Source organism: Mus musculus, chromosome 12 (assembly GCF_000001635.26).
Source record: "Mus musculus strain C57BL/6J chromosome 12, GRCm38.p6 C57BL/6J".
Taxonomy (NCBI): domain Eukaryota; kingdom Metazoa; phylum Chordata; class Mammalia; order Rodentia; family Muridae; genus Mus; species Mus musculus.
This window is the reverse complement of record NC_000078.6, coordinates 41472766-41498522: the sequence shown is the minus strand read 5'-3', so window position 1 is coordinate 41498522 and position 25757 is coordinate 41472766. Positions and strand designations below refer to the sequence as shown.

The 25757-nt window shown below is 39.5% G+C and overlaps 2 protein-coding genes across 6 annotated transcripts in view; one reads left to right on the top strand and one right to left on the bottom strand.

Annotated features, from left to right (window-relative positions):
* Immp2l (IMP2 inner mitochondrial membrane peptidase-like (S. cerevisiae)) overlaps window positions 1-25757 on the bottom strand; it is a 931528-nt gene that overhangs the window by 457066 nt on the left and 448705 nt on the right. The window contains exon 1 of one of the 3 annotated variants that reach the window (XM_017315261.2): window positions 12276-12438. In XM_017315261.2, the coding sequence (XP_017170750.1) occupies window positions 12276-12433 (158 nt within the window). In that variant the 5' untranslated portion in view covers window positions 12434-12438. 3 annotated transcript variants of the gene reach the window in all.
* Window positions 12466-25757, top strand: part of Lrrn3 (leucine rich repeat protein 3, neuronal) — a 34390-nt gene continuing 21098 nt past the window's right edge. For 2 of the 3 annotated variants that reach the window (NM_010733.3, NM_001271708.1), the window contains exon 1: window positions 12466-12952. The gene's annotated coding sequence lies outside the window, so the exon portion shown is untranslated. The remainder of the gene's footprint in view (window positions 12953-25757) is intronic. The other variant, NM_001271709.1, reaches the window with a different exon arrangement.

Genomic DNA, 25757 nt, shown 5'->3' with positions numbered 1-25757 from the left:
ATAACACTCAAATAACCTGGAATGCCGCAAAATAAATAAATAAATAAATAAATACGTGCACCTTCTGTCTTCTGGAACGTTACCACAGTGCGAAGCTATGCAAATGCTTGCCGGCATTTTCAAATAGTTTTTGTTTCCTCATTTCTTTCTTGGCTCCATAATGCTGTGCTCATGGTTTGATCACTAGACTTCAAATGAGACACCCATTCAGAGCACGTTCAGACAAAACAAGTAGTTTCCTTAGTAATGGGCGTTGTGTGAGAGCCTCAGACAGGCACCTGCCTGACCTTAGGGACCACAAGGGAGCTTTTGGTGGCCGCGGTGCAACTGGAGAGCACCCCAAAGTCTCACTCATCCAAAGCACTGAACATCTATGGCATCGCTGGTGAAGCACTAATTTAAGTAACTGCTAGGGACGGGGAAAGGTGTAATAGGCAGTGTCAGCACTGAGGGTTCATTTGTTCGTTTCGCATAGCCCGTCTATGGAACGGAAAGAAAGCCAAGTGATCGTTCAAAAGAGACATATGCTCTTCTTTTGTTTGATTATATTTTAGACATTTCCTTACCTCAAGAAATGAAGCTTCCCTTATTCTTTTTCTGTCTATGCTTAAAGGTTGCTTCCGATTTTGTAGTTTTCTGCATAGCAATTGCCTTAAGGGAGAGAACTTTGAAGCTCTGTTGTTGAACAGGGCGCAGATTTTGCCTGTGAATAGTCTCATACATGCAAATATATACATGAAATAGAGATATGTATAGCAAATGTACACCAATACTAAAAGTATATGTATATATTTATACATTTGCTTAGTATCAGGACAATGTAAAACTTACAATAGGAGCTGCTTTCTCTCATGAATAAAATAACTAACATTTGGCTTTAGTATCCTCAGGCTGGAGAGATGGCTCATTGGGTAATGTGCTGACTTTGTAAGCATGACGACCTGAATTTGAACATTTAGCAAGCACGTAAGAGCTGGACATGATGGTGTGTCAGTAATTGTAATGATAAAGGAGAGGTACACAGAAACAGGAAGATTTCCTGAGCTCACTGACTAGCTAGTCAAGTCAAAGAGGTGAGGACACCCTGTAATACACACAGAAACACACACATAATATGCAAGCGATAAAGACTCTTGATGTCTCCTCTCCACCACAAGTACACATACTTGTGTGCACACTGACTCCCACAGCACACATGTGAACAAGTACATTTGCATGCACCACCACAACAACAAATAATAAAAAGTAAATTAAATACTGATAATTAAAGGCAGTCAAACACAAAGAACTACCCTGAAATAAAAATTATGAAAACCATTTAAAAATTATTTGATTTAGAATAAGGCTTGACTTTGAGGATAATTGTTTATAGATACCTTCATGTCTATAATCTAATTCAGGGGCTAGGAATATGGACAATATTTTGAAACAAGGAAAGTATAGCATAACTAAATTGTGTTAGCATTGTACTGTGAATTTATGGCTTAATCTGGTTACAAATAAGAAAATCAAAGAACAATTAGTAATAATAATAATATCAAAGAACATGCAATGAAGAGTAGAATGGGGACTGAGATGACATTTGTCAGGGCACTGATGTGCAGTCCGACTGATGTTCCAGCCTCAGTGGTACATTAGCTCCAGGCAAGCAAGGGTAAAACAACCTCAGCTAACTCTCTGTGAAAACAGAAAGTTCCTCCAAGCCTCACAGCATTGTAAGACCAAAGTTTATTGTGGATGATGCCTGCCACATGCCAGTATTTTATATACAACTGAATTCAACAACAACAATTTATTATTATTATTATTATTATTATTATTATTATAGGCATTTTTATTATTTCAGCATGTATAATTTCTCAATTCCATACCTATACATGTTTAAAATTATGATCCCTTCTATTGTGTTGTGTGGGTAGCTGAAGAAAAATCATGTATACTTCCCTGAACAACAGGAACAATAAATATAATAAAAGAATAACAAAAGTATGCTTGCTATCACACACAATTATACATCAGCATTCTTGAAGCTGTAAGTTTTTTTTCTCATTTTCTAAAAACAACAACAAACAAAAACAAACAAAACAAAACACCAAAACACTATAATGGTTTTTTTCCCCCCCTCATGGCTCTTTTTCACCTCTTCAGCTGTTTACAGAACTAATCTTCAGCCCAGCAGCCCACGGATTATAGCTGGCTCGCACAAGTATCAAAGCCTATCTGTGCTCATGTGTATGTTCATCAACACTTTACAATTAAGGGTTTAAAGACTAATTCTGCTATGCTTAGGAATAATTCCTTTCTCTCCATCAAACTTCTACTTCAAATTTTTGCACCTGTTTATTGAGTGTTTATTGAGAAGTACGTTGAGATAATTACTCTGTGATACAGGACCAGAGGCAAAGCACAGCAAACTCAGTTTCCTACAATTGAGAACAAATTTCCCAGAAGAAGAAATCAACTGAAGATTAAAGAGAAAACAGTGAGAGACAGTCATGCTAACATAATGTGCATGCCTGAGTGTTCTACAAGAAGACAGACGAGAGTGGATGAGATGGCAGAAGGGAAGTCTGGGGCAACCATAGCCCCTGAGTAAGGGATGATAACGGTCCAGCAGGGGAAGTGCAAGATTCAGAAACAGCTGGGAGCAAAATTCACTAACAGAATAAATCAGGATTTGAGAAGAGGGCCAAGGACTTCTTTATGTAACTTGGCAGAGATATTACAAGAGAACTGCTAAACAAAGGAGGGAAATCCAATTCAAAGGAAAGTTAAAAGGTCAGTTTTGCACACAATAAATATGAGGTTCATGGAGGTAATATAACCAGAGATATTTGTCAGAGAGTTGGATACAGGTATATGTAGGTGGACAGACAGAAACCATTTGCAGTGTCAGTGATGTGAGAGTAGGGCACACAGATAAAGGGTCACAGTGTCTAAGACAACATGCAATATGATAGCAGCTAAGGAAAAAAAAGTAGGAACTGTAGGTAAGAGCCAAATGATTGGGGAAGACTATGTAGGTGAGAGTAGAATGGGTATAAGAACCAAGTTCAGAGAGGAATCTCAGAATCACTCATTATTGCAGAAACTGGATTTTATACAAGCAAACAGAAACCTTTAAAAGTTCCTAACAATAATGGTGTCACTGTAGCAAATGACAGCTCTTGTGAGAAACTTACTAAAGGCAGGTTGAGATGGAAAGACAGGGCAGGATTAAGGACTTAAGTGGGGACTTAACTGTTATCATTTAACTGTGAGTGAAAAATAAGCCTCTGTGTGGATTCTATAGAAGAATGCAAATTGCAGAGTGGTGTGGTCAACAAACTTGATAGATCCAAACTCTTCACAATACAAAAGTAGAAGGATCCAGACACTGACAATGAGAAACTCATGCTCTGATACTAAAAAGAGGATTTAGTGGCTAGCCTGAATGAGTGTGTGTTAGTGAGTCAGGGTGGTCAAATTTAGGAGATTCATTTAGAGTGGTCTGATTCTAATAATGTAAGCCCTGCCGGTCAATGACTGAGAAGGGAGCTAAAGAGTTGGGAATCATCAAAGAAAAGAGGACGAAAGCTGACTGAAGGAAACCCCGGAGTCCAGCAGCACTGATTGAGGCATGCTCTGTGGCAGGCAGAACAGGCGTCACCATGTGACTTCCTCAACGCGCAGCACCCCACCCCATCCCCAGGAACAGAACAAAGATCACAGCGCTACTCAGTGGTTCTCTGTGGACAAGCACAGCAGCCGACTAGGCCAGGAGAATCTAAGTCGGCTTAGAAGCTTGACTTTGGGGCATAGGAAAGACAGAGCAGAGGGCATCCAGTGCAGACGGAGAACTGGCTTGAGAAGATGTGAGCATTTTTCCTGTCAAAACAGTAGGCATAGAGGAAGAGCTCTAAGTTACCCAGATGGATGGAAGTTATGGTGAGAAGCACAATACAGAGGCTTGTCACCTGAGGTCAATTAGTCCCAGTTACTGTAAGACAAAACTGATGTGTGAGAAGTTGGGTGTCCAAAGGAAAGAAGGGGAGAGAGGAAAAATAAAGGAGGCTTCCTTTCATTTAAGGGGATTACTAATTGCTCTGATTCAAACGTAAAAACTGCAGTCTCTAAAGTTTAATAGCAATCACTTACATGCAAAGAATTCCTGTTTGCCAGCGCTCAAGTCTGAGTTCACTGGGAACCAGGCAAGCAATGGCAAAGAAGAAAGGTAAGGAGTAGAGTGAACGATTCAGTGGAATGCTACTGGAACAGGAAAGCCAGAAGAAATGCCAGGACATAGTAGTCATTCCCACACATGCGTACTTGCAAGTATAAGAAACACCAGTCTTAAGAGATGACAGAATGAAGGGACTTCAAGACCAACAACTCCTAGAGATTACAGTTGAGTGAAGGCATAAATACAAGAATATGTGGAAAATGGGTGAAAGAATGGTGAAACTTGTACCTGAGTAATGGTAGATAGGAAAATAATTGGGCGCCTACCTGCAGTTCTAGGAGAATATATTATGGTTTTAAGATGGAGATGATTTGATGAATCAAGGCTAAGTTCATCAATGGAATCAGTATAGCAGAGATGTCTCCGTTCTGTTTTGAGTCAGTGGCTTTCTTCCTGGAAAACACATTCCCTCCAGTAAGAAGATTGGGTCTAAGTGATGAACAGAAATAAACCTGCGAACTAGGCTTCCTGAATTTTCCATCAAGTAAGAAAGAGAACTTGGGGTGGGGGAGAGAATCATAATAGTCCCCTTCTGTCTCTTCTATCTGGTGGAACTCAAGTAACAGTGGCATAAAAATAAAATATTAGTGGAAATTCAAACAATTGCTTAATCTCCAGACGCACTATGACTATGCGCCTAACCTGCAGTTCTAGGAGAATATATTATGGTTTTAAGATGGAGATAATCGTATGCACAAAAACGTTTGCTTGCATTTCCTGGATATCACTGCATGGAACTCTTACTTGGATGAGGATAGTTTTCACTAGTCTACCTTTACAAAAAAAAATAATAATAATAACAGGGCAAAGAAAATTCCAGCAAAGTTTGCATAAGAAAATCTACCTATGAGAAATGTTATTTTAGGTCACCTTGGTTCATAAGTTTTGCCTAGTATTTATATGAACTTAAGTGTCATCTTGGTTATTAGGTTTTAATTATTGTTTAAAATTACATGAATCTCCATGGAGTTAGAAGTTCTCAACTGTATTTATGAAATTCTAAACAAAAGGATGGAAAAGAGAAAGTGGTCAGCAAGGAAAGAGGACAAGCCAAGAAAATATGCACTCCTCTCTCATCCTAAAATGCTCTGTTGTGAATAATCTCAGGTAGGAAAGGTCACCAAGCTGACAAAATTTGTACCGAGGGGACTCTTGATTTAGATGTTCTTTTACATAAATGGAAGAAAATGATCACACAACGGCTGCAGCAAATGACTACTGTAGTTAATAATCTTTAATATATAAACTGTATTGTTGAACGTAAACAGCACAGGGGATATATAGTTTGCCCTCAAGTTGCTCACTGTGTGAGAGCAGATCATACATAACCTGAAACACATGTGGAAGCAAGACAAACAGTAATATGTTTTTGAACACAATAAACACTGCCTCCCCCACGCCCGGCCCGAGACAGGGTATCTCTGTGTAGTCCTGGCTGTCCTACAGCTCTCTCTGTAGATCAGACTGGCTTTGAACTCAGAGACCCACCTGCCTCTCCTCCTGAGTGCTGGGATTAAAGGTGTTTGTCGCTACTACCTGTCTCAACTCTCAGTGAGATGATCAGGGCCTCTTAAATTAGTATGAACATTTTTAGCAGGCGTTTTGTAGAACTACTGGTTTCATTACATAAATAGACTCCGAGAATGCAAAGTGTGAAGCTGGAGCGATCTCTCAGAGGTTCAAAGTACGTGTGACTCTTCCAGAGGATCTGGGTTCTACTTCCAGCATTCCTTTGATGGTTGATATCTGTCCGTATGAAGCATCCCTGTGAGTAACATACATCCATGCAGGCCAAGTGATCATACCCAAACTAAATTAATAATTCTAGTTAAAAAAAATTAAAACCCCCAAAATGCGAACTTCAGTAAGTGATGCCGAATGAGATGGCTGCATGCTCTGTTAGAAATAAAGACTAGGTAGCACTAAGGAGAACAACTCAGTCTAGGTGGCACAGTGGCACAGTGGCAGCCTTGGATCACACCTGCCACTGCTGGATTACGCCAGTGAGCAACTATGAGACGCTATGTATCCTCAACCAAATTTGCACTTGCTTGAAGCTAGCTACCCAGTGTTCTAACTTGTGTGTGTACAAGTACATGTATGATCATGTGTGCATATATGAGGGTGAGAGGCATGTGGTTGTGCAATGGGAGTGCATGTGGAGGTCGAAAATTCAGCCTGCAGTGTCATGTGTTAGTTGTAGGGTACTGCCTTCATATTATAGAATGTGTGGTAGTGTTTTACACTGCCTCAGAACTCAGCAAGTTAGCCAAGCTAGCTGGGCAGTGAACCCTAGAAATCTGCCTGACTCTGCCTCCCCAGTAGTGGAATTATGAAAGCACGCCTGTTCTGGTTGTTGTTTTAAGGTGGACTCTGGGGATTGAACTCAGGTCTTCATTTCGGTAGGTACCACAAGCACTTAATTAACCCAGCTATCCACTAACAGGGAAGAAGAGATAGCACAACTCATGAAAAACAGGTAACATTCACCAAGGTGCATGTTCAAATAGTTGTCGTTATTCCTGTTTTTCTGTTAATGTGATTTAATTACATGTAGGTATAATTGAATATTGTTAAAAGGGGTAAATGTTATATGAAACAAGGCAGTTCCAGAGAAGAATTTATATATTATTTTAAAATATTAGCTATTATTTATACTTAGAAAAGTAATTGATTTTATAATAGTTTATAATAGTTGAATACATTTTTTAAAAAGAAGATACAGAAAAAGAAATACCACCCATTTATTCCACTGATTCAATTTTTAGCTTTTTAGTATTATTATTTTTCAGTTATTTCTGCACAACTCACATACTATGGGACAATATTATTCACATTATCTCTTTTTTTCATTTTATTTTAGTTTATTTTGAGACAAAGGTCCTAACTCCTGGGTTCCAGAAAATCTGTTTTGCTCTGTAGAGAAGCTGACATTTGAGCCATGTGCCATGATGCACAACTACCCGCTGTACTTAATCATATTTTAGAACCCGGGATCGTACCACATGCACAGGAGGTAACGTGCTTTCAGCCCTCCACATGACAGCAGCCAGGCGCCTTGTTATAATAATATTTTAAGCACACGTAGTGAAAAAGTCAGTCTTCTGTGGGAAAAAAACTATTTGAAACCTAACCGAAAACAAAAGCGGAAAGCTAAAGGACAGGATTGGCGAACAAAGCAAGAAGAAAGAACTTGCCTCCCTGACCTCTCAGTATTTCCCTGGTTTGGGTTGCAAACCTACCTGAGTGATAGAAATGGACTTCTTTCTTTCAAATGAAGTGAAAACGTCATTGAAAATAACAGCTAAGAAAAGACCTCATTTTTTTGGTCTCTTTCCTTTCTGTCTCTGGTCTGTCTGTTGTGTGATTCTAAACCTGTGACTGCTGGATGTTCTCTTGTGTTGTCTGTCCCTGTGGTTTGTTTTTTTTTAAATGGATCAGAAATTATCACATGGGGAGTAAAAAAAAAAATCTCAGATTTTACCTGCGATTGATTCTACAAGTTAAAACTCCTTAGAGGAGGAAAAGAAAACTGATCCAACGTGATTTAGACCAACACTGAAACACCTGACAAATGTCCCATGTTAAGCCATGTTTCCTGAGAAGTTACCTTTCAGCATTAGTCTACAATGGACCAAATCACTGGAGACTCTCTTAAGAATGGATCAGTGCGCTGTCATCAGTCACCCTCTGGCTGTATGAGTGTGTATTTCTGACTAGGAACCTGCATCTCTTTTAGCTTTGTTTCTCAAATCCCGACAGTCATAAAATTCTGTCACCAACACTGAACAACACAACAATACAAAACTATCCACTTTCTAATGTATAAAATTAATTCCCTTTTTTTGTTTAAATAGTAATTTATCTTTGGCTTCTCCTGTTGCTGACTACATTGAATTGGTTGACAAAGTTATCAATCAAGCATTCATTCATTTTTACAAGTGAATATTGAGTGCCCTGTGCGGTGGAAAGAACACTGGTTGTATAAATAGACAGAACTTAGTTTAAATTTTGGCTCCTTCATTTAATAGTTTGGAGACAATGGACAAATGAAGACCTTTTGCCCATGTTTTTGTATTGTCTAATGGGGATAAAAATATCTGTTCTGAAGATGTAAGATTTAAACTTGTAAAACAAACCCAGACTACACTAGCATTCAACAACTGTTTTCTTGATTTTACTACCTTATGGAGGGAGCTCAAAGACATAATAAGGCATATACCCACCTTTCTGAGAATATTAAAAACAACAATGGAAAAAGGCAAATTTATAGAACTAATTGAGAAGAGAAGTGCTAAGTTGTTTAAGAAATAAAGGATGTCTGTGTGTCAAGAAGAGGTCTTAGCCACTAGTGAGTCACAGCTGAAGTAACCTGCTCAGGAATCGACAGACAAAAAAGTCAGGGAATGGAATACAGAGAGGATAGGGCATTCCAAGCCAGGGAGAATCTGCAGCAGAATAATGATGGTGCTGATGGGAAATGAGGAGGAGAGCACTAATGAGAGCAGCATCACGCATAGCATCGCTCATGCCTGGCTAGGGCACAATGCTAAGAATGACAAAAACCAAGTCCAGACTTCAGTCTTATCTACAGTTTATGGAACTGCTGAGGCCCCTTGTAGGTATCAGCTTTTTTAATCCTCAGACAAATCCTAGGAAGAAAATGATATGCCAAGATGCTACTTAAGTTTCACTCCATGGATGAGACTTCAGAGACGATACTTCACACAATGCCCAGGTCACAGATCAGTGAGCAGGTAAAGTCTTATAGCCAACCACTTGGCCCTACCCCACACGTTGCTCACTGTCCTGACTACTTCTCTCAAAGGAAAACACACAGGCAGATAAATAAATCCTAGGATGGAATGACTGCAAAGATGTCTCCAATTAATATCTCCAGCTACTAAACCCACCAAATGTACATCCTATGCTATTCTAACACAGTGACGAAGGCAGGACTCTTCAAGCACAATTTAAGGATTAATTGTTCATTCACGCATTCAACTTTCCTGCAGGTCATTTTAATTAAATAAAATCCTCATGTGGTGACTGCTATAATAGAGGTACACAATATAGATAAAATCTACACTCATTATGTAGTGAGTCTGAGATGTACAATCCCTATCACTATGTACATACTGTAAGGGAAATACAGAAAGAAAGAAGGGGAGAAAAAGAAGAGAGCAGGGAGGAGCATGGAAGAAGGAGCAAAGAGAAGAAGCACCCTTGTCAATCATCCACTAGATTACAGGGTGATGGAGCTGGGACCTGCTCAGGACTTGAGGCACTCTGCCTCTGGCTCTCTTCCAGCATCTATGTGTAAGTTAAACATGTCTTATGATTTTCTACAATAATGGTTCTCAACCTTCCCAATGCTGGGGGACTTGAAGTGCTTCCTTTTTGTTGCTACGTCATAAATGTAACTTTGCTACTGTTATGAATTATAATGTAAATATCTAATATGCAGGATATTGAACATGGGACCCCTATGAAAGGGTCATTTAACTATCAAAGGAGTCATAATCTACAAGTTGAGATCAATTTTTATAGGCCATTCCTATTCCATACTGTGTCTGTTTTCTGATGACCACAAGCAATTTTAGGACATGTAATGCTCTTAAATCTTTGCATCCCTCAGCGGGATATCCTCATATGGTGCTTCGAGGGGACACCTAATAATACTGCATTGAATGACTGTCTTCCCCGGTAAGTTAAGGAATCCCCAAATATACTTCGATTCCAGCTGCTGATAATTTTAGCAGGAGGAAACCTACAGCCAGAGAGAGTTCTCATCTTCTTCATTCATAGCCAGAGTAATTCTCTCCCTTCTAATAAAAACTCATTTCTAATACCCCATGATATTACACTTAAACACAAGTACGATATACTTTTGATCTATCATGTACCTATATTCAAAGAGCACTCACATTTCTTACATTTGAAAATACAGCAAACATTCATTTGGTAAAAACAGTTTTCTAGGAAATTATTATTATATAAGGCAGTTTTTGAAATAGTATTCAATCCTAATTAATTATAAAAACATTTTCATGAACTTATAAATATGTTTGGATTTAAGTACTACCTGTGATTATTAATTTTATTTTTTAATGTTTATTTTTTATTTTCTGTCATTACAGATAGTTGTGAACTGCCAGGAATTGAACCCAGGTCCTCTGGAAGAGCAGTCAGTGCTCTTAACCAGTTGAGCCATCTCTCTAGGCCCCTACTAGTTTTATTTTTAAAAGTTATTTTTAACATGTTCGAGCCTCACAACTTATCTTCATTATGAGAGCACATTGTAATCAATACATTATAATAATCAACAGATTACTAGATTTGTTGATTATATAATTAATAACAATCGAAATAAAGTGCTTAAGGAGTTGGTACAATATAAAAGGAATTTTTTTCAAATAGTTGTTACAATTATAGCACAATTCTCCATGTATATACTCTAAAAATATTCAAATTGAGTGGAAAAATTCAGTACGTTTCAAGTGAAGAAAGTAAAATTAGGCTATTAAGTTATATGCGATGCACTCCAATGTAACAGCCCAACACTCATCCTCCTCCCATACCTGTGAGTGGACACTCAAGTACCTGTAAGTGTCTGGTGAGAGGATAACACTCAGAATTGGATGCCATTTGGCCAATGAAGAAGCCACTTTGGTTTAGCATTCATGCTTATCAAAAAGATTAGAGTTTATCAATTATATATTAAAATAAAAATATTCTGAGGAACACCTACCATACCAGCATTCAAATTGCCTAGGCAGAAGATAAAGGCCCTGACTCCGTCAACAAATTGATCAATACAACGAATAACTAAAGCATTGGTAGATTTTGTTTGTTTGCTTTTGTAAAGAAAACTGTAACATGAAAGCGTTTGGTGGTCAAAAGACAATGTTAGTGAGGCTAAGCTTCCAGGCATACGGTCATGGCGCAGAACACCGGTTTAAGTCACTTCAACGACACCTTAAGAAACAATTAGTGCTAATGCTTTTGCTTTTTGTTGTTATTCCCCCCTCCCCCAGTAAATCTAATAAATGCCATTTCCTTTTCCTCCACTAGAGGGCAGTCTATCAAAGCAAGGGGAGACTCAGATAAGGCAGCTTTGGACCTGTTGAAAATTGTTCCCATGTTCCACTCCTCTCAGGAGGTCTCTCTAGTATACTGTCTGGAAAGCATGCCCTTATATTCTTCTATTTGTCATGGTTGTTCTGGAGCTGAACACATGACCACGCTGGCATGATTTCTAGTCTAAATATTCCAAATGTTTTACATATAATTCCTATTGAAAACATTTTCCTAGTTAAGTAGCCATTCAGAGTTGATAGCCGTAAGTGCAAAAAGAGATAATTTAACTGTTCAGTCTATTGTAGAGGAAAGGATCCCTGAGTTATTACTAATAAATCATACATCTAAAACGCATACACAGGCGCACACACACACATACATGTACATCTGGATGCAGGCACAAGCAATGCCACATACAACACATGTCCGATGTGTGGCATCAGATTTGTTATACCATGTATAGATAAGTAGTTATAATTGGAAAAGTTTATTTTGTATATGCTTCTCCTTACATACCATTGTTGTGAGTATTGGAGAAGCAAATATTTGTTGTAATTTTAAGAAATGTCATTGTAAAACCTAAACAAATACGCAAACAAAAAATAAACCCACACACAAAGTACCAACAAGAAAAATGGAAAGAAGGAATGGAGGGAGGGAGGGAGGGAGGGAGAGAGAGAGAGAGAGAGAGAGGGAGAGAGAGAGGGAGAGAGAGAGAGAGTGAAAGAGAGAGAGAGGCTATTAGCTGCATGCACATAGGCTGATTTAAGTAGGATCTGTAGGGAAACAAACAAGGGGCAGGAGAGCTGCAGGCTGCAGGCTGAAATGTAAAGCCACTGCTGAACTTCACAGACAGGGAGGCAGAGTCACTATCAAGTATTTTTAATATTCAGGAAATCCTTGTTCATAAGTGTTTCCTGTCTTATCTCAGAGGAAATGAAAAACAGAAAAACAAAACAAACAAAAACCCCACCGTTTCTCCAAATGACTGATCACATTCCAAATGGGAGAACTTGTTGAAAAGCGCTGCACATTGCTCCAAAAGGAAAAGAAAAAACAGGAAAGAAAATGATTCCAAGGAAAAATATGCAAGCCTGTTTCATTTATTTGTACCCTAAGCAGCACTGTCATAGGACAGACAGGCTGCTTCAGCCAACCAGGCTGGAGCAGCTGCGAGTGCTACATCTTGGCAGTCTGAAGCGATTGGCTCCTCTCTGGGGAGTGGAGGGTGTTCAGTTATTAATGACCGCTGAGCAGGCAGCACCGTGTCAGTGTGACAACTGATCTGGTGAACGATGCACCACTAACCACCATGGAAACGAGGAGAAATAACGCCAGCTAGCAGGATCTCTCTTCACGGGATTGAGAGGCTCAGCCTGCTGCTGCCGGAGAGAGTTCCAGTCAAAAGAAGGAATCCTAGCTGCAGGCTCCTGCCTTCCTTTATATTTTAGAAAAAGAGAGAGAGAGAAAGAGAGACACCATTGCTTGCATGTGTGCATATCTATAGTATGTAATTGTGTGTACTTTATTACACATACATATGCACCTATTTATACTGGGGCAAGAAGACAGCCATGTGATTATTTCAGCCAAGGAACTGAGCAAGCAGGGGCACCGGAGGAGGGCTATCCCTGCATCTGCTAAGGCAAGGTAAGTTTAAAATATACCTATCTGTTTAAATGTTCCCTATTTCGTGTTTTTGTTGGTGCCGGAGTTTTTACACATCAGTTCTCCTTTGATGTTTTCCCCTTGTCTGAATTCTAAGGGCATTTTTCTTTGCATTTCACTTTTGAGTGAACATGCAAACCCCGCCGGCTCTGTGTGTGCCTAGCTGCGTTCGTGGGATTCTCAAGCAGGCATTTTACTAGCTTGAATGCCCATCAGAGGATGTGAGTGGGAGAGAAAAGCAGTGCCGGGGGAGGAGAGAGAGAGGAGGGAGAGAGAAGAGACGGGGACTGAGGCAGAGAAAAGAGAACAGAAGGACCAAGAGAGAAGCAGGGAGAGAGAGGGGAAGGAGACAGAGAGGCTGGCAGAGGAGGCAGCGGGAGAGAGGGGAGAAGGAGAGAGAAACAGAGGGAGATGGAAAAATCAGGGTCCTTTGCCCCCACAGCTCTTGTAACGAAAAGCAGATCACTCATATTTCTCTGTTCTGAAGCCAATGAGGCGTTGTCCCCCCACCCCCCAGCCCGCCCCAAGGGATGAAGATTTAAGGGGGATGCTGTAGTGTGTCAGGAGTGAAGGGCACCAGGCAGAGTAGCAGAATGAGCATATCACAAACCGGTATTGAATTTCTGCCAGGCTACATCTTCCCGATTGTGGTAAATGACTTCCCTTTAATAACATCCCATCCCCTCACTGCTCTGAGGGGACAGTGCAAGCGTCTGATTGCTAATGCAGCCCAGGAAGCTACCATGCTAGGGAAACCAGGAGATGAACCAGGAGAGCTCTAGTCACCTTTGGTAATTGAACAGCATCGCGGTAGTATGGCTTCAAAGTACATTTCCTATTTATGAAGACTGTTTGCTCTCACTGAGCCGGGTGGCTTAACTCGGCTTTAATTTATTCATTTTTAACAATATGTCCTTGTTTCTGTGCCTCTAATCTTAGTGAAAGCAGGCTATGATCACGAGTGAGAATCTTCCTAGTTTAGCGAAAAGGAGACCAGTGTGATAGATAGAAAAATAAGTACAAATTTAAAATACTTATCAGGAAAAGAGTGTGCCCTGGTACGACAAATATTACTTGTGCACTGAGTTCCTCATCCTTGGTTCCAGAAGCAACGCCTTTGAGACAGAATTACTGTCAGTCAACTCAGAGCGTCCATGGAGTGATGATTCATGGAATACTCTGTGGACCGATTTTTACTTCCAATCTTGTAAGAGGAAGCCAGCTACTTAGAATATGCTCTCAAAGCGACACCACCAATTGAGGGTGGCTGTGGAAATCTTCACTGCCCTGCTAATGGGTCCTGTGGAGACATTAAAACAAACCCAGGGTTCATATTTCATCTGCTGGAGCTTTCTCCTCTCTTCTCTTAGTTCAACTCACAGTTATCGGAGTCTGCTTTGAAAGTGGGTGCTATTCTTTTCCCAAACTGTGATTTCAGACTTACTAGGTTCCTAGCCTATGACAGATGGCAGAACAGAAAGACAATAAGCAGCCACTTAGATCCTGCCACCTTCCCATCAATGTGTCAAAAAAATGAGTCGGTTTACAATATGTAACGTAAGGAGTCAATTAATTCCAGCGACCTCTGTAAACGACGACAATAAAGCAGTCTGACACTCTGCCGCTGCCTTCGATTTTCCCTCTGTGAAATGAACAAGTTTCAGGAAAGGGTTCCTGCTCGGAGTGAAAAATGAAAGGGGCTGAAGCATTAGCTAGCAATATTGGCAGCCTGGCTCGCGCTGCCTCCAACGCCACATGCAATCTATACAAAAACCACAATGATTTATTACTGGGAGGAAAGCTGTTGCATTTGCTTTTCTCCTATTCATTAGAACTGCTGCTGTTGAAACAGATTGGATCCGTTATTTTGAGGTAGCACCTAACTTCCTGAGCGAGCGAGAGGGAGGGCGGGCAGTAGAAGCTCGGCTCCTCGGCTCCAACGCCTGTAATGTAGCACTGCAGTGTGGATGTCAGCTTTTGCCCAGACCCTTTTCCTGGGAAAGTTTTCATACCAAAGACAAGCACATATATCCTTAAATCTTACCCAGCCTAATTTTAAATTACAACCAATAACAGTTAAGAACAGCGGACTCCCTCTTCAATCTTAAGATGTCCTTATACATATTCTGTGTATCAGCGGTACCCATTTGGATCTGAAAATTACTGGCACTCCAGGCCCTGGGTGGTGTCCGGATGTATCAGTGAGTTTGGTGATATGGTAACCCACCCGTGCTGGTGATGGGCACACAGGCATGTCCAGGAGATATGACCACCCATGCTCTCAGCAGTTATGAAACAGAATTGGAAATGATAGCTCTATAGCAAGCCGCAAAGGGCCATCTTTCCAGGATGCTGCTTGTCACAGGCAGAGTGCTAAGTTAGAATGCTGGTGAGTAGGTGGACTTTTTCTTTGATGGCTGCAGTTGTTGCTGCTGTTAATGGTTTAATAAAGTGTATCACCTGCTTTCTAGGGCAGCAGTTTAGGGATGATGAAAAGGTAATCAATTTACAAAACACTAATGTACTTACTGATGTTTTGTTCCTATTTTTACATTTCCTGCTTCTGCCCCAAATCGGATTGAAGTTGCAATTTTCCCTTACTCTTATGTTTTCCTCTCTCTGGTGTAAAATTACTGTTGAACATAACATTGGTGCTCACTGCAAGCTAAGGCAGTGGATCAGAAAGGGCTGTAACCAAAGGCATGTTTTAAGTGAAATGTTAGTGCTAAGCTGGTGGATCTAAAATTCATTAAAAGGAAGCTATAAGCATTGTCAAAAGTGTGCCCCCACTTCAAACCTGAGTAACTGTACCCCCAAAAATAACTGAATAAAAAATATATGGTTCTAACCTATCTTGAGAAACAATGTCTGTGGATCATGGAATATAGTCTATATGGCTTTAGTTTTGAGTGCTGAGCTATTTATGAATTGCTTTTTTGTTATCTGAAAACAAACAGCAATAAATACTATAAAATTTATCTACATTGTCAATACAGAGCTTTCATACTGCCTATACAAGGAACACTTAGGAAAACTTCTCTGGGTACCATCAGTACACAGGACAGCACAGCATCCCACGCCTCATGTAAAGTGTGTCTAGGATGAAGAACATTATGACATCTAATCCCCTGGTAACAATGTAAAAAGGAAATAAAATTCCAGTATGAAAAAGTAGATGCGACCAGTGGATGAGAAAAATAACATGGAGAAAAAAAAAAGTTTCCTTTCAGCTGACAGAAGGAGTACAGAATCTCCAAAGATACTGTTTGGAAGTCAATCAGTACAAGGTTAGTGAGGAAAACTTAACAGTTACCTCAAAGCTTAGTGAAGTACAGTATCTATCTACTGGTCACTTACTATATTTGAATAAATGTGTAGTTTGTACACACCTGTTTGCTATCATATTCATTCATCTTTAGACCATAAAGAAGGCCTATTGCTTCTAAAGAGACCATTAAATATTTCACACAATTATACAGTCTCAGCACGGGAGAATAAAACATGGTATCTTCATAGACTAACTGCATATTAGAATAAAAAGCAATGCCTCCAATATGTTCATTTGATATGTGAAGAGGCCCAGAGAGTTTAACATTTTTATTAGTATAGTGAAATAAAATGTCATTAGACCTTAAATTTGCTCAGCTGCTTACTAGAGAGTTCTAGAGAAGAAACCCTTTGTGTGTTCATTCAATTATTCAAAGTTGGCTTCCCCTGACTCATAGAAAAATGCACACTATACACCATTTAAAAGGTGTTTATCAAGATAATAAAGTATTATAGAAACAGAAGTCACCATCTGATAACAGTGATTATTTCAAGTGCACAACGCAGAGACATTTCAAACCCCCACTTCCCATTTAGCTACAGTCCATTACACTCCAAGGTGAGTCATACAGTTTAGAGTGTTGCCCAGCTGTTCAAAATCTTAGGAAGAACACGGCTGCCCTTGGTCTAGAGATACAGTTAACTGGAAGCTGTACATTTCCCTAATTATCCACATTGTTTTTGTCTCAAATATCTCAAGACACTTAACACTGTCCTCTCCCCACTCACTGCCTGTTCTCACACCCCATGCCTCACCTGTAGATGCCAGTCAAAAGCAATCTACCTCCTCTTCCCAATTCTCAACTGCTGTTTTTATTTTAGGAGTGAAGGCCCTTATAAGCAATGCCATTTCTCTACTTTTACAGCTCAGGTTGTTTTTTGTTTTTTTGTTTTTGTTTTTTTTTTTCCTTCTGTAAAATTTATCTCTGCTTCTAAAATGTTCTCCAAAGTTTAATTAACATAATAGTAATTAACAGACCCAAAAACTTTGGGGAAATCAAGAAGGATATTACAAATGCATAGCAACACAGTGGAGGTGGTGAATTGTTTAAAGCGTTATTACTCACAAAGCATCTTTGCACGGTTGCCCCTCACCAACCTGAAAGGCCAGGCATGATAATTCTCCTAAGTGAGGTCTTGTTAGGGAAGAGGCAGTGTTGACATGGGAGGAGCCAAGGTTTGGAGTGAGCAGGTGGCAGCAGAGCAATGCTCACTGCCAAGTCTGAAACTTAGGAAGCCACCTTTCTGTTTTGCTAACTCCCTCTCTGGATCTGGGCCTTCCTAGTCTTATGGATTCCACATGATGTCACGATAGATCTTCATCGATTTCTGCAAACTAAAAACTACATTGCTTAATGGAAATTACGGTTTAGAAGTGCCTTGCTTATGTTAAATAGGAAAAACAACCACTTAGACTGGCAGTGTATGGGGATGGGGTCATCCAGTGGGGCTTTGACAGCCTATTAAAGGTCATGTCCCTTAGAAAAAAAACTGATATTTTTGCTTATGGTAAGAGGTGGATGAGACTGAGATAATGGAGAGGATTTGATCAAAGCACATGATATCTGTACTATGTATGTAATTTTAAAAATGCATCAACCTTCAGAAAGAAATACGCTAAGGCATTCTCCCTCCTCTTCCGATTGTCTGTCTGACGTTCAGTAAATGGCAGGGGTCTCAAAAACTGCATTAATGGGGTAATATGTTACTCAGGGTCTACTCTAGGTTACCATAATTTAAGATGCAAGTTCTCGGGTCTCTAGAAGACCGACCAGCGTGAACACCAGTAAAGGTAAGACAGAGAAACTTCTCCTTGGGCATCTCCTTCCTGGTTAGTCAAAGGAGGGACTAACACACAACAATCCAGAAATGTTACTACTCAAGGATATAAACTGCTAAATTTGCAAAATGGTGAAGTTAAAATGCCAAGAAACTTAGCTGACAAAACATTGCTTAGTCCGAAAGCCTAAGTGATATTGTTTTGAACTTTTAAAAGTAATGTTTTTTAAAGAATGATATTATCCAAAATTTAAGAAGGCAAAAGAACCAATCAACCAACCACCACCACCACCACCACCACCACTACCACCAAACAACAACAAAGCAAAAAGAACCACGTGTGTGCTGTCAAGTTGTACTTCTAGCAAGCAGAGCATCCCATAGCTCAGAGCAGCTTTGCTCAGGGAGGCTCAGTCTTCACGAACTCTTGCCTGTCCACACCACACTGGCCCACTAAGGCAGTGAAGAGTTGTGTGTCAGTACTCAGTTCTCTTTTTCCAGAGGCTGAAACCGTTAGGGCCAATGCCCCGTGGAACCAGAAAGGGAGGCGGCACTTTTCTGCTTGTACAAAGCAAGGAATCCACGACCAGGCACAGACACTCTCCTAGGTACTCACACATGAGCCAGAGCGAAGCAAGAGCTCGGGAAGCCTCAGACTCGCAGCAATTCTCAATAACGAAAATGCTGGATGTCTTGACTATAGAAAGTATATAAGGGGCTTCATTTACTACAGTACCAAAAGATGGGTTTAGGCTTACACAATTTTCCAAAAAACTTAAATTTTAATAAAGAAAGCCAAATTATTTTAGTAGATTCATGCCCTAAAATAAGTTTTCTATAATACAAGACAGTCTCATGACAAAATTGAGGCATTTGATTTACACTGTCAATAAATTCGTAAGTTTCCTCTGGTTAAGAAAATTTAAAAAATTAGAACAGGTATTGAAACCAGACATATATTGTCACCATATGATTCATATTTGTCCTTATAACTTTAGAATATTCATTCTCCTTTTACTACATTTATATTTCTAAGGATCCCAGCCTATCAGACTTCCTAACAGTGCTCATGGGCTCTACTTCATTCTATTTTTATCAAAAGTCATTCTCAGAAGCACCGAGTACTAAATATGTTCTGCAGAGTATTCAACACCTGCAGGACGCAGGGGAGCACAGTGACCTTTGCTGAAATCTCAGTAGTTGCTGGAAATCACTTCCACATTCGGCTAGGAAGATGGCTTTCTAATTCTTGTGAAGGGCAAGGGGGTGATGGCCATCCACTGCAGGCGCCTTAGGCACTGAGCGCAAAACTACAGAGTAAGGAAAGGGTCCACCTTACAATGCTCCATCACCAAGGAGAAAGGACAGTGGGAAGGAAAGAGAATGCCACGTGAGCATCCTACATGGAACAGAAATATATTCAAAGCACACACAGACCTGGGGAGGTCTGGCTGTAGTGGGGCTTTTTTTTTTTTTTTTGGCATGGAAAAAAATAGATAAAATGTCATTATAAGATATGAGCTTAGATTTTATTCATCCAACAAGTCAATTTGCTGTGTGAATACCTGAATGCATTCACTTCCCAAATGTATCATTTATATTTGTTCCTGTGACTGCAGTTTATCATGCACACATTTTTTACACATACTACAGCTTCTCAAAGAGTGTCACAGGTGATGCTTAGCCACCTCTTTACAAATCAGTGAGCCTGTTGCCAAAATACCATTTCCTTAATCAGTTACTTTGTTTTTAAGGAGCAAAAAATTTCCACTTTCCTCTCAAAGTCCCATTTTTCACTTACACTATGCTGTTACTGAACAAAATGGTCAAAGAAATGAAGAATTAAAATAAATAGTATGGCATAAATTATGTGACCAGAAAAACCTGTAAGTTCAAACCACATTACCTGTCTTAGAACATACTCTATTCATTTAGGCAATGGTAGTGATATTAGCAATTCTGCTTCATCAATACCATCCACTGTGTGATAACCAATGCAGCCAAGTCCTTAGTACTAAGTAAGCCACATAAAGTACTATTATGAATTCCATGTTAGAAGTGGGTAAAACAAGGACCAGAAGAGAAAAGCAATATAGCAATTAAAGGCAGGCCGGGAACAGGAGCGTAAGTAAGGGTGGCTCTACAAGACATGCATTAGTGTCATACAGGTCAACCCTGCCACCCAAGGATGCAGCTAGTTTGGCTCGCCCTCCTAGATGCAGGATGCTCAGCAAACTATGCCATTCATCATTCCATACCACACTCAAGCCAAGAAGCTCTTTGCTGCACTCATTCCCGTGTTCTTCTTTTCCCCACTGAATAGAGTAGTGCTCTACTTATCTATAGTTAACTGTTGATATAGATTAGATTGCCTGGACTGAGTTTTATAAGTCAGTTCACAAAGGACAAGTGACCTTCAGCTCATAAGATACCTCCCTTTACATTTTATAAGTAGACTTCAACATGCTTCATCACCTGAGGCCACATAGCGTAAGAATGGCAGGAAGGAAAAAAAACTCATGCCTCCAGTTTCAATATAGTTTGATAATAATCCCACGAAGGAGCTAAGCTCGATCTGTTGACACTCAGTCCTCATGCATTCTTTCTTAATCAAGAAAATGGAAAACATCTGAATAACACCACTGAAGCAGGGGCATCAATTTTCAATGGCACTCATTGATCCTATCCAGTATCAATAACTTTCCAGCTCTAGAGAGTCAATTGATGGGAGCTGTCATTTGGTTTTCAAAGTGAACTCTAGGCCAAACCTGAAACTTTATCAGAAAGCATCTACCTTGGCTCTTCATAAAGCTTCTGAGTTTCTTACTCTGTCCCCACCAGAGGCTAGCATGGGGAACCCTTCAACTTCTAATGTCCTACACGCAAGAGCTAAAGGAGAAATTCATGTCAAAATGTTCCCAAGCAGTTTGTACAGTGAGGAAAAGCACTTAGCAGCCTGAATTCCATCCCTAAAACCCACTTGGTAGCAGGAAGAAAACTGATCCTCACGATTTCATTTTTTTTCAACTGAGGCTTCCTCCGGTGACTACACATACAATGTCTTAAGAGCATGGAAATATATTTTAAATCATAACTAGTTAGTCAACTCAACAAAGAAATTCAACTATCAAAACGGTTTAATTCTGAAGCAATAAAAATAGTCAAATGCAACATTACCACCCAACTGAAAGGACATGAATGACATGTATGTACTGACATCATTATATCTATGTGACCTTTTCCTTGTGTCTGGGTGAGCATGTGAACATGCAGTACACATGAGCAATGTGGGGACAAGCCTGCTGAAATCGGTTCTCTCCTTTCAGCACATGGCTTCCAGGTTTGGTAGGCAGCTTCTGTACCCCAGCCCCAAGTCATCTTGCTTGCTCAACATTAACAACTTTTAATTAATAACTATGTCCTGCTACTTCTCGTATTTATTTATAACAATGAATAAGGAAGGGAAGGGAGGAAGAGAGAGGCTTGTTAGCACTGATTCACCACGCATGCCCTGAACTCTGGTTAAGCTCTGTATACACCTCATCTCTCCATGAGGGACCTGAGACTCCACGTGGATAAACAACTTTCCAAATGTATTCAGTGGCAAAGGGCCTGACTCCCACCTTTTGTATTGACAGCAAAATCCACACCAGGAAGAAGAATGCTATTGTTCCATGCCAATGACAGTTTTAGGAAAAAGGCTAATGTTTTTTTCTTTGGGAAGCACTTTTCACAGACATTCCCAACAATAGGATCACAGTCTTCAGATCATATACAAATATCCTATATAATATTTAGTCAATCTTTATCATTTGCCACATGGTATAAATTGAGAGTACATTCTTATTTCATGAATACCAGACACTGATTTCCACTTCAATATATTTATTAATGTGTACAATCAGACAAGTGTAATATGCAGTAAGAGCATCATGGTTGAATTGCAGAGTGACTTATGAACTAAGATTTCTATCACATTTTAGACAACAGAAGTTGGATTTAAAATAACTAAAGTTTTCTTGACCATAAATATCTTACAAATTGTGTAAGAGAGCAATTATTAACTTATCATTTTACTCCTAATATATGACTCAGTTTGGAAAATACTGCCAATTTTGTATTATTTTTCTATACTTTGCATATCTGGAAAAGTTGAGGAGCAGTTCTAAGTTATGTTCCATAATTTCCTGGATCTAGAATGGGGACTCTTCTCCTGGACCAACACCAATTCTTTTCCCACACTGTACTAGAGGCACTAATGCATACAGCTGTGAACTTCACTTAAGTACAAGGCTTTCCAATACACATCATTATACCTAAGTATATAACAACAAGCTGCCTATGTTCATACTGGGTTGGGACTTCTATGTATCTTTGAAGGCAGAGATATTCTAAGACAAGACACTACTTGGTCATTAATTGAAAATGATATTTCATTTTGGTAATAAGCATGAATACACTTATATGGATAATAAGTGGCACACGTATCACAGCAAATAGATGAATATTTCTATCCATGCTGATCTGTATAAAACTCCCTTGATAACTTTATTAAAATGTAGAATTGGACAAACTCTGAGAGTAAGACCCCAGAAGCTCTAGTGAATTTCTGCAAAAAGGAAAAAAAAAGTCTTAAGCATTAAATAGCTAAATATCAGCCTTTGCTGTTCTTTTTTTTTTGTTTGTTTTGTTTTGTTTTGTTTTGTTTTGTTTTTCGAGACAGGGTTTCTCTGTGTAGCTCTGGCTGTCCTGGAACTCACTTTGTAGACCAGGCTGGCCTCGAACTCAGAAATCCGCCTGCCTCTGCCTCCCAAGTGCTGGGATTAAAGGCGTGCGCCACCATGCCTGGCTCAGCCTTTGCTGTTCTATTGTCTTCCAAGTAAAGATTTTTAATCTATGAAAATTGCTTAGATTTATGCAGAATATGCATATAATAGGTATACCTTGTTATATTTTCCCCAAAATATAGATTGATATGAGGGTGTAACTAAATGAATTACAGGTTTCTTTATAAGAGATCTGATTGATACATCCCAGCAAGTGAATTTAGTTAACTTGTAATAAGACAAGACCTTGGTTAATGTGGTCTAGCTCTGTTCTCCCTGGTCTAGACATTAAGCCACTCTCAGATGAGGTCTACCAGGAGCTGGACATCCTTTGCCTGTGTGTTTGTGCATCCCCCATTTCATATATTCTATCACAGTACAACTGTAACTCTACTGAGCGCTATCAAAGTGCCACCAAACCAATGAGTGAATTCTACACTGTCTGGAGATTTTATTATCAAAACTCATTAAATAGAGAGCCAGCATTCATATAACAAAATCCACAAGCTGGGATAGACTGGACAAACATTAAGCTACTTGCTCAAAGTGACCCCATTATTTAAAGGAACAACTGGAACCCAGAAAACCGGGTGACTAAACCCCTTGCCTATCAAGTACTTCACCAGATGTAAGGATGAAATTTCACAAAGTATAGATTATATTCTCTCTTTACTGAACCCTACAGAGAAACTCTGTAGGAAATCTCCATGAAATACCCCTTACCAGTGCACTCTCACCTGCTGGAGTCTCGCAGGTGCTTACACAACAGCACAGAGTCACTTTTTATGGTGCCTCTTTAAACTGGCATTTTATTGATAGTAACACATCACTCTGCATTGAGCTTATTAACATCCCAAGTTTGGGGTTTTGAATTTGGGTCCTAATATGATTTTAGGAGTAGAGATGTGTTATCAGAAGTGGCAGTGGGGAAAGCTACTTGAGTGGCATCTGCCTCTGACTTCCAGAAGTTTTCATTTGTAAGCCAGGAAAAGGAGACAAAAGAGGGAGAAATTACTTTACGAAAGTTCACAAGTAAATAATGCAACCATAGAAACAGCAGAGATTTCATATTTCTGTGAAGAAAAACTAGAACAAAATGATTTTATTGTGTGACACTAAGAGGATTTTCTATTCCTGTTGGACATCCCAGCTCAAATCCAAAGCCTTACACGTCGTTGCTATACCCGGTACAAGGCTTCAGAGCTCACCCCCTACACGGACAATGTTGGTAATGATAAGTATCATTGCAATTTTCAAACTTTAGTCAAAACTATGCTGTACTTTTTTTTTCCCCAAAAAGAAAGCACAGTTGGGGATATTGAGCATGAAAGACTCTGGCTATAATATTTTCTAAATTGCTGATGCTAACATGATCTGTGAGACCACCCAGGGTATGTTCGTCACTGGAGCTTCACAGGAGTGGGTTTCATTCATCCCCCATTTGTCCTCTCCTTGGCACTTCTTGGAAATACTAAAAACACAGAGCAACATTCACATCAATATTAACAACTTCTAGAAGACTTTGTTTTCTCCAGCCCAAGGAAGAATACCTTCCCATATCCAACATCTCAAAAAGCCCTGAAACAAATTCTTGAATTTTTATCATAGATAACTGAATTTTATAGCCCCACTCCTATACTAGCAAGCATGCATGCACACATGCGTGCTTTCAAGTATATCTAAACTCTGGATACTTTGAAAACATCTGCAGACCATTAAGGGTTATACAATCTTTTCATGCTGAGCTGTGACTCGTATCCAACTAATATTGTCTTTTAACAAACAATAGTACTACGCCAGACTGCACCAGACTGTAATAGTTATTTACACAGAAATAATAAGGAAAAAAGTCTACTAGGCAAGTAAATTCTTTAAGCGTTTCTGACAGAGGCAAATGTCATCCAAGAAGCTCTCTCTTTCTGTGCCTCCATTTATTATCACATCGCCACCAGTAAGCCAAGTGTAAGGTATAATGGATTCCAACTGAGTAGCAATATAATGGAAGTAATGTTATTTTGATAATGACTGGCAATCATGATGACTTCGTGCTTTAGGATGAATTTGTATTGAGACTTTATATATTTAACTTTTGTAGTATGTCTATAAGAAAAGTCCGATTATCACTCATCCTTTAACAGTTAAGGAGAAAGTGACACGTAATGACAGGAAAACCAGAGTCTGCGTTTGATTCCTAAACTACTAGACTAGTTCTACTAAATCCTAGTCTGAGAGCACAGGAAAGCAATGGAGAAAAAGAAGAGAAGTGCATTTACTATTTAAGAGATTTTAGGGGTGAATACAGAACAAAGTGGGGCACAGAGAAGCAATACCCATCCATCAAAGACATGTTTGAGAAAAAGCAACATCATTCTCAGACCTGTATCTATCTCTGGGGTCAGATTTACATCCATGGAGTCTTTTGGAAAGTCCAATTTGCTAGAGAAATGACCCTCTGTCCAGGGATCACCTCCTTCCTATCTGCATGGATTTGAGCCATTTGTTTGGTTTTTGTTTTCAGAAGTGCAATTATACAATCTCAGCTGGAGACAAGACAATAGTTACATAATTTTATTCCTTCGGTTGTCTTTATGTCCTGTTTCCATCGCCATAGCTCTGCAATCCATAAGTCAATATTGTCTTAGAGGTTGAACATTTATCATCTTATTTTCATGTTTTTGTTAAGCAATGCCCTCACTTCTATAGCTTGCTTCAGGTTTATATTTTTCTGTTTAGTGTGCTTATGCTATCACCATATCAATTATACGAAAGGATGGAAGACAATAAACGAAACTAGTGAGTGCAGTTGACAGCAGTCATGAGAAAACATGCTGGGAACAGTAAAATCTCCCAGGACT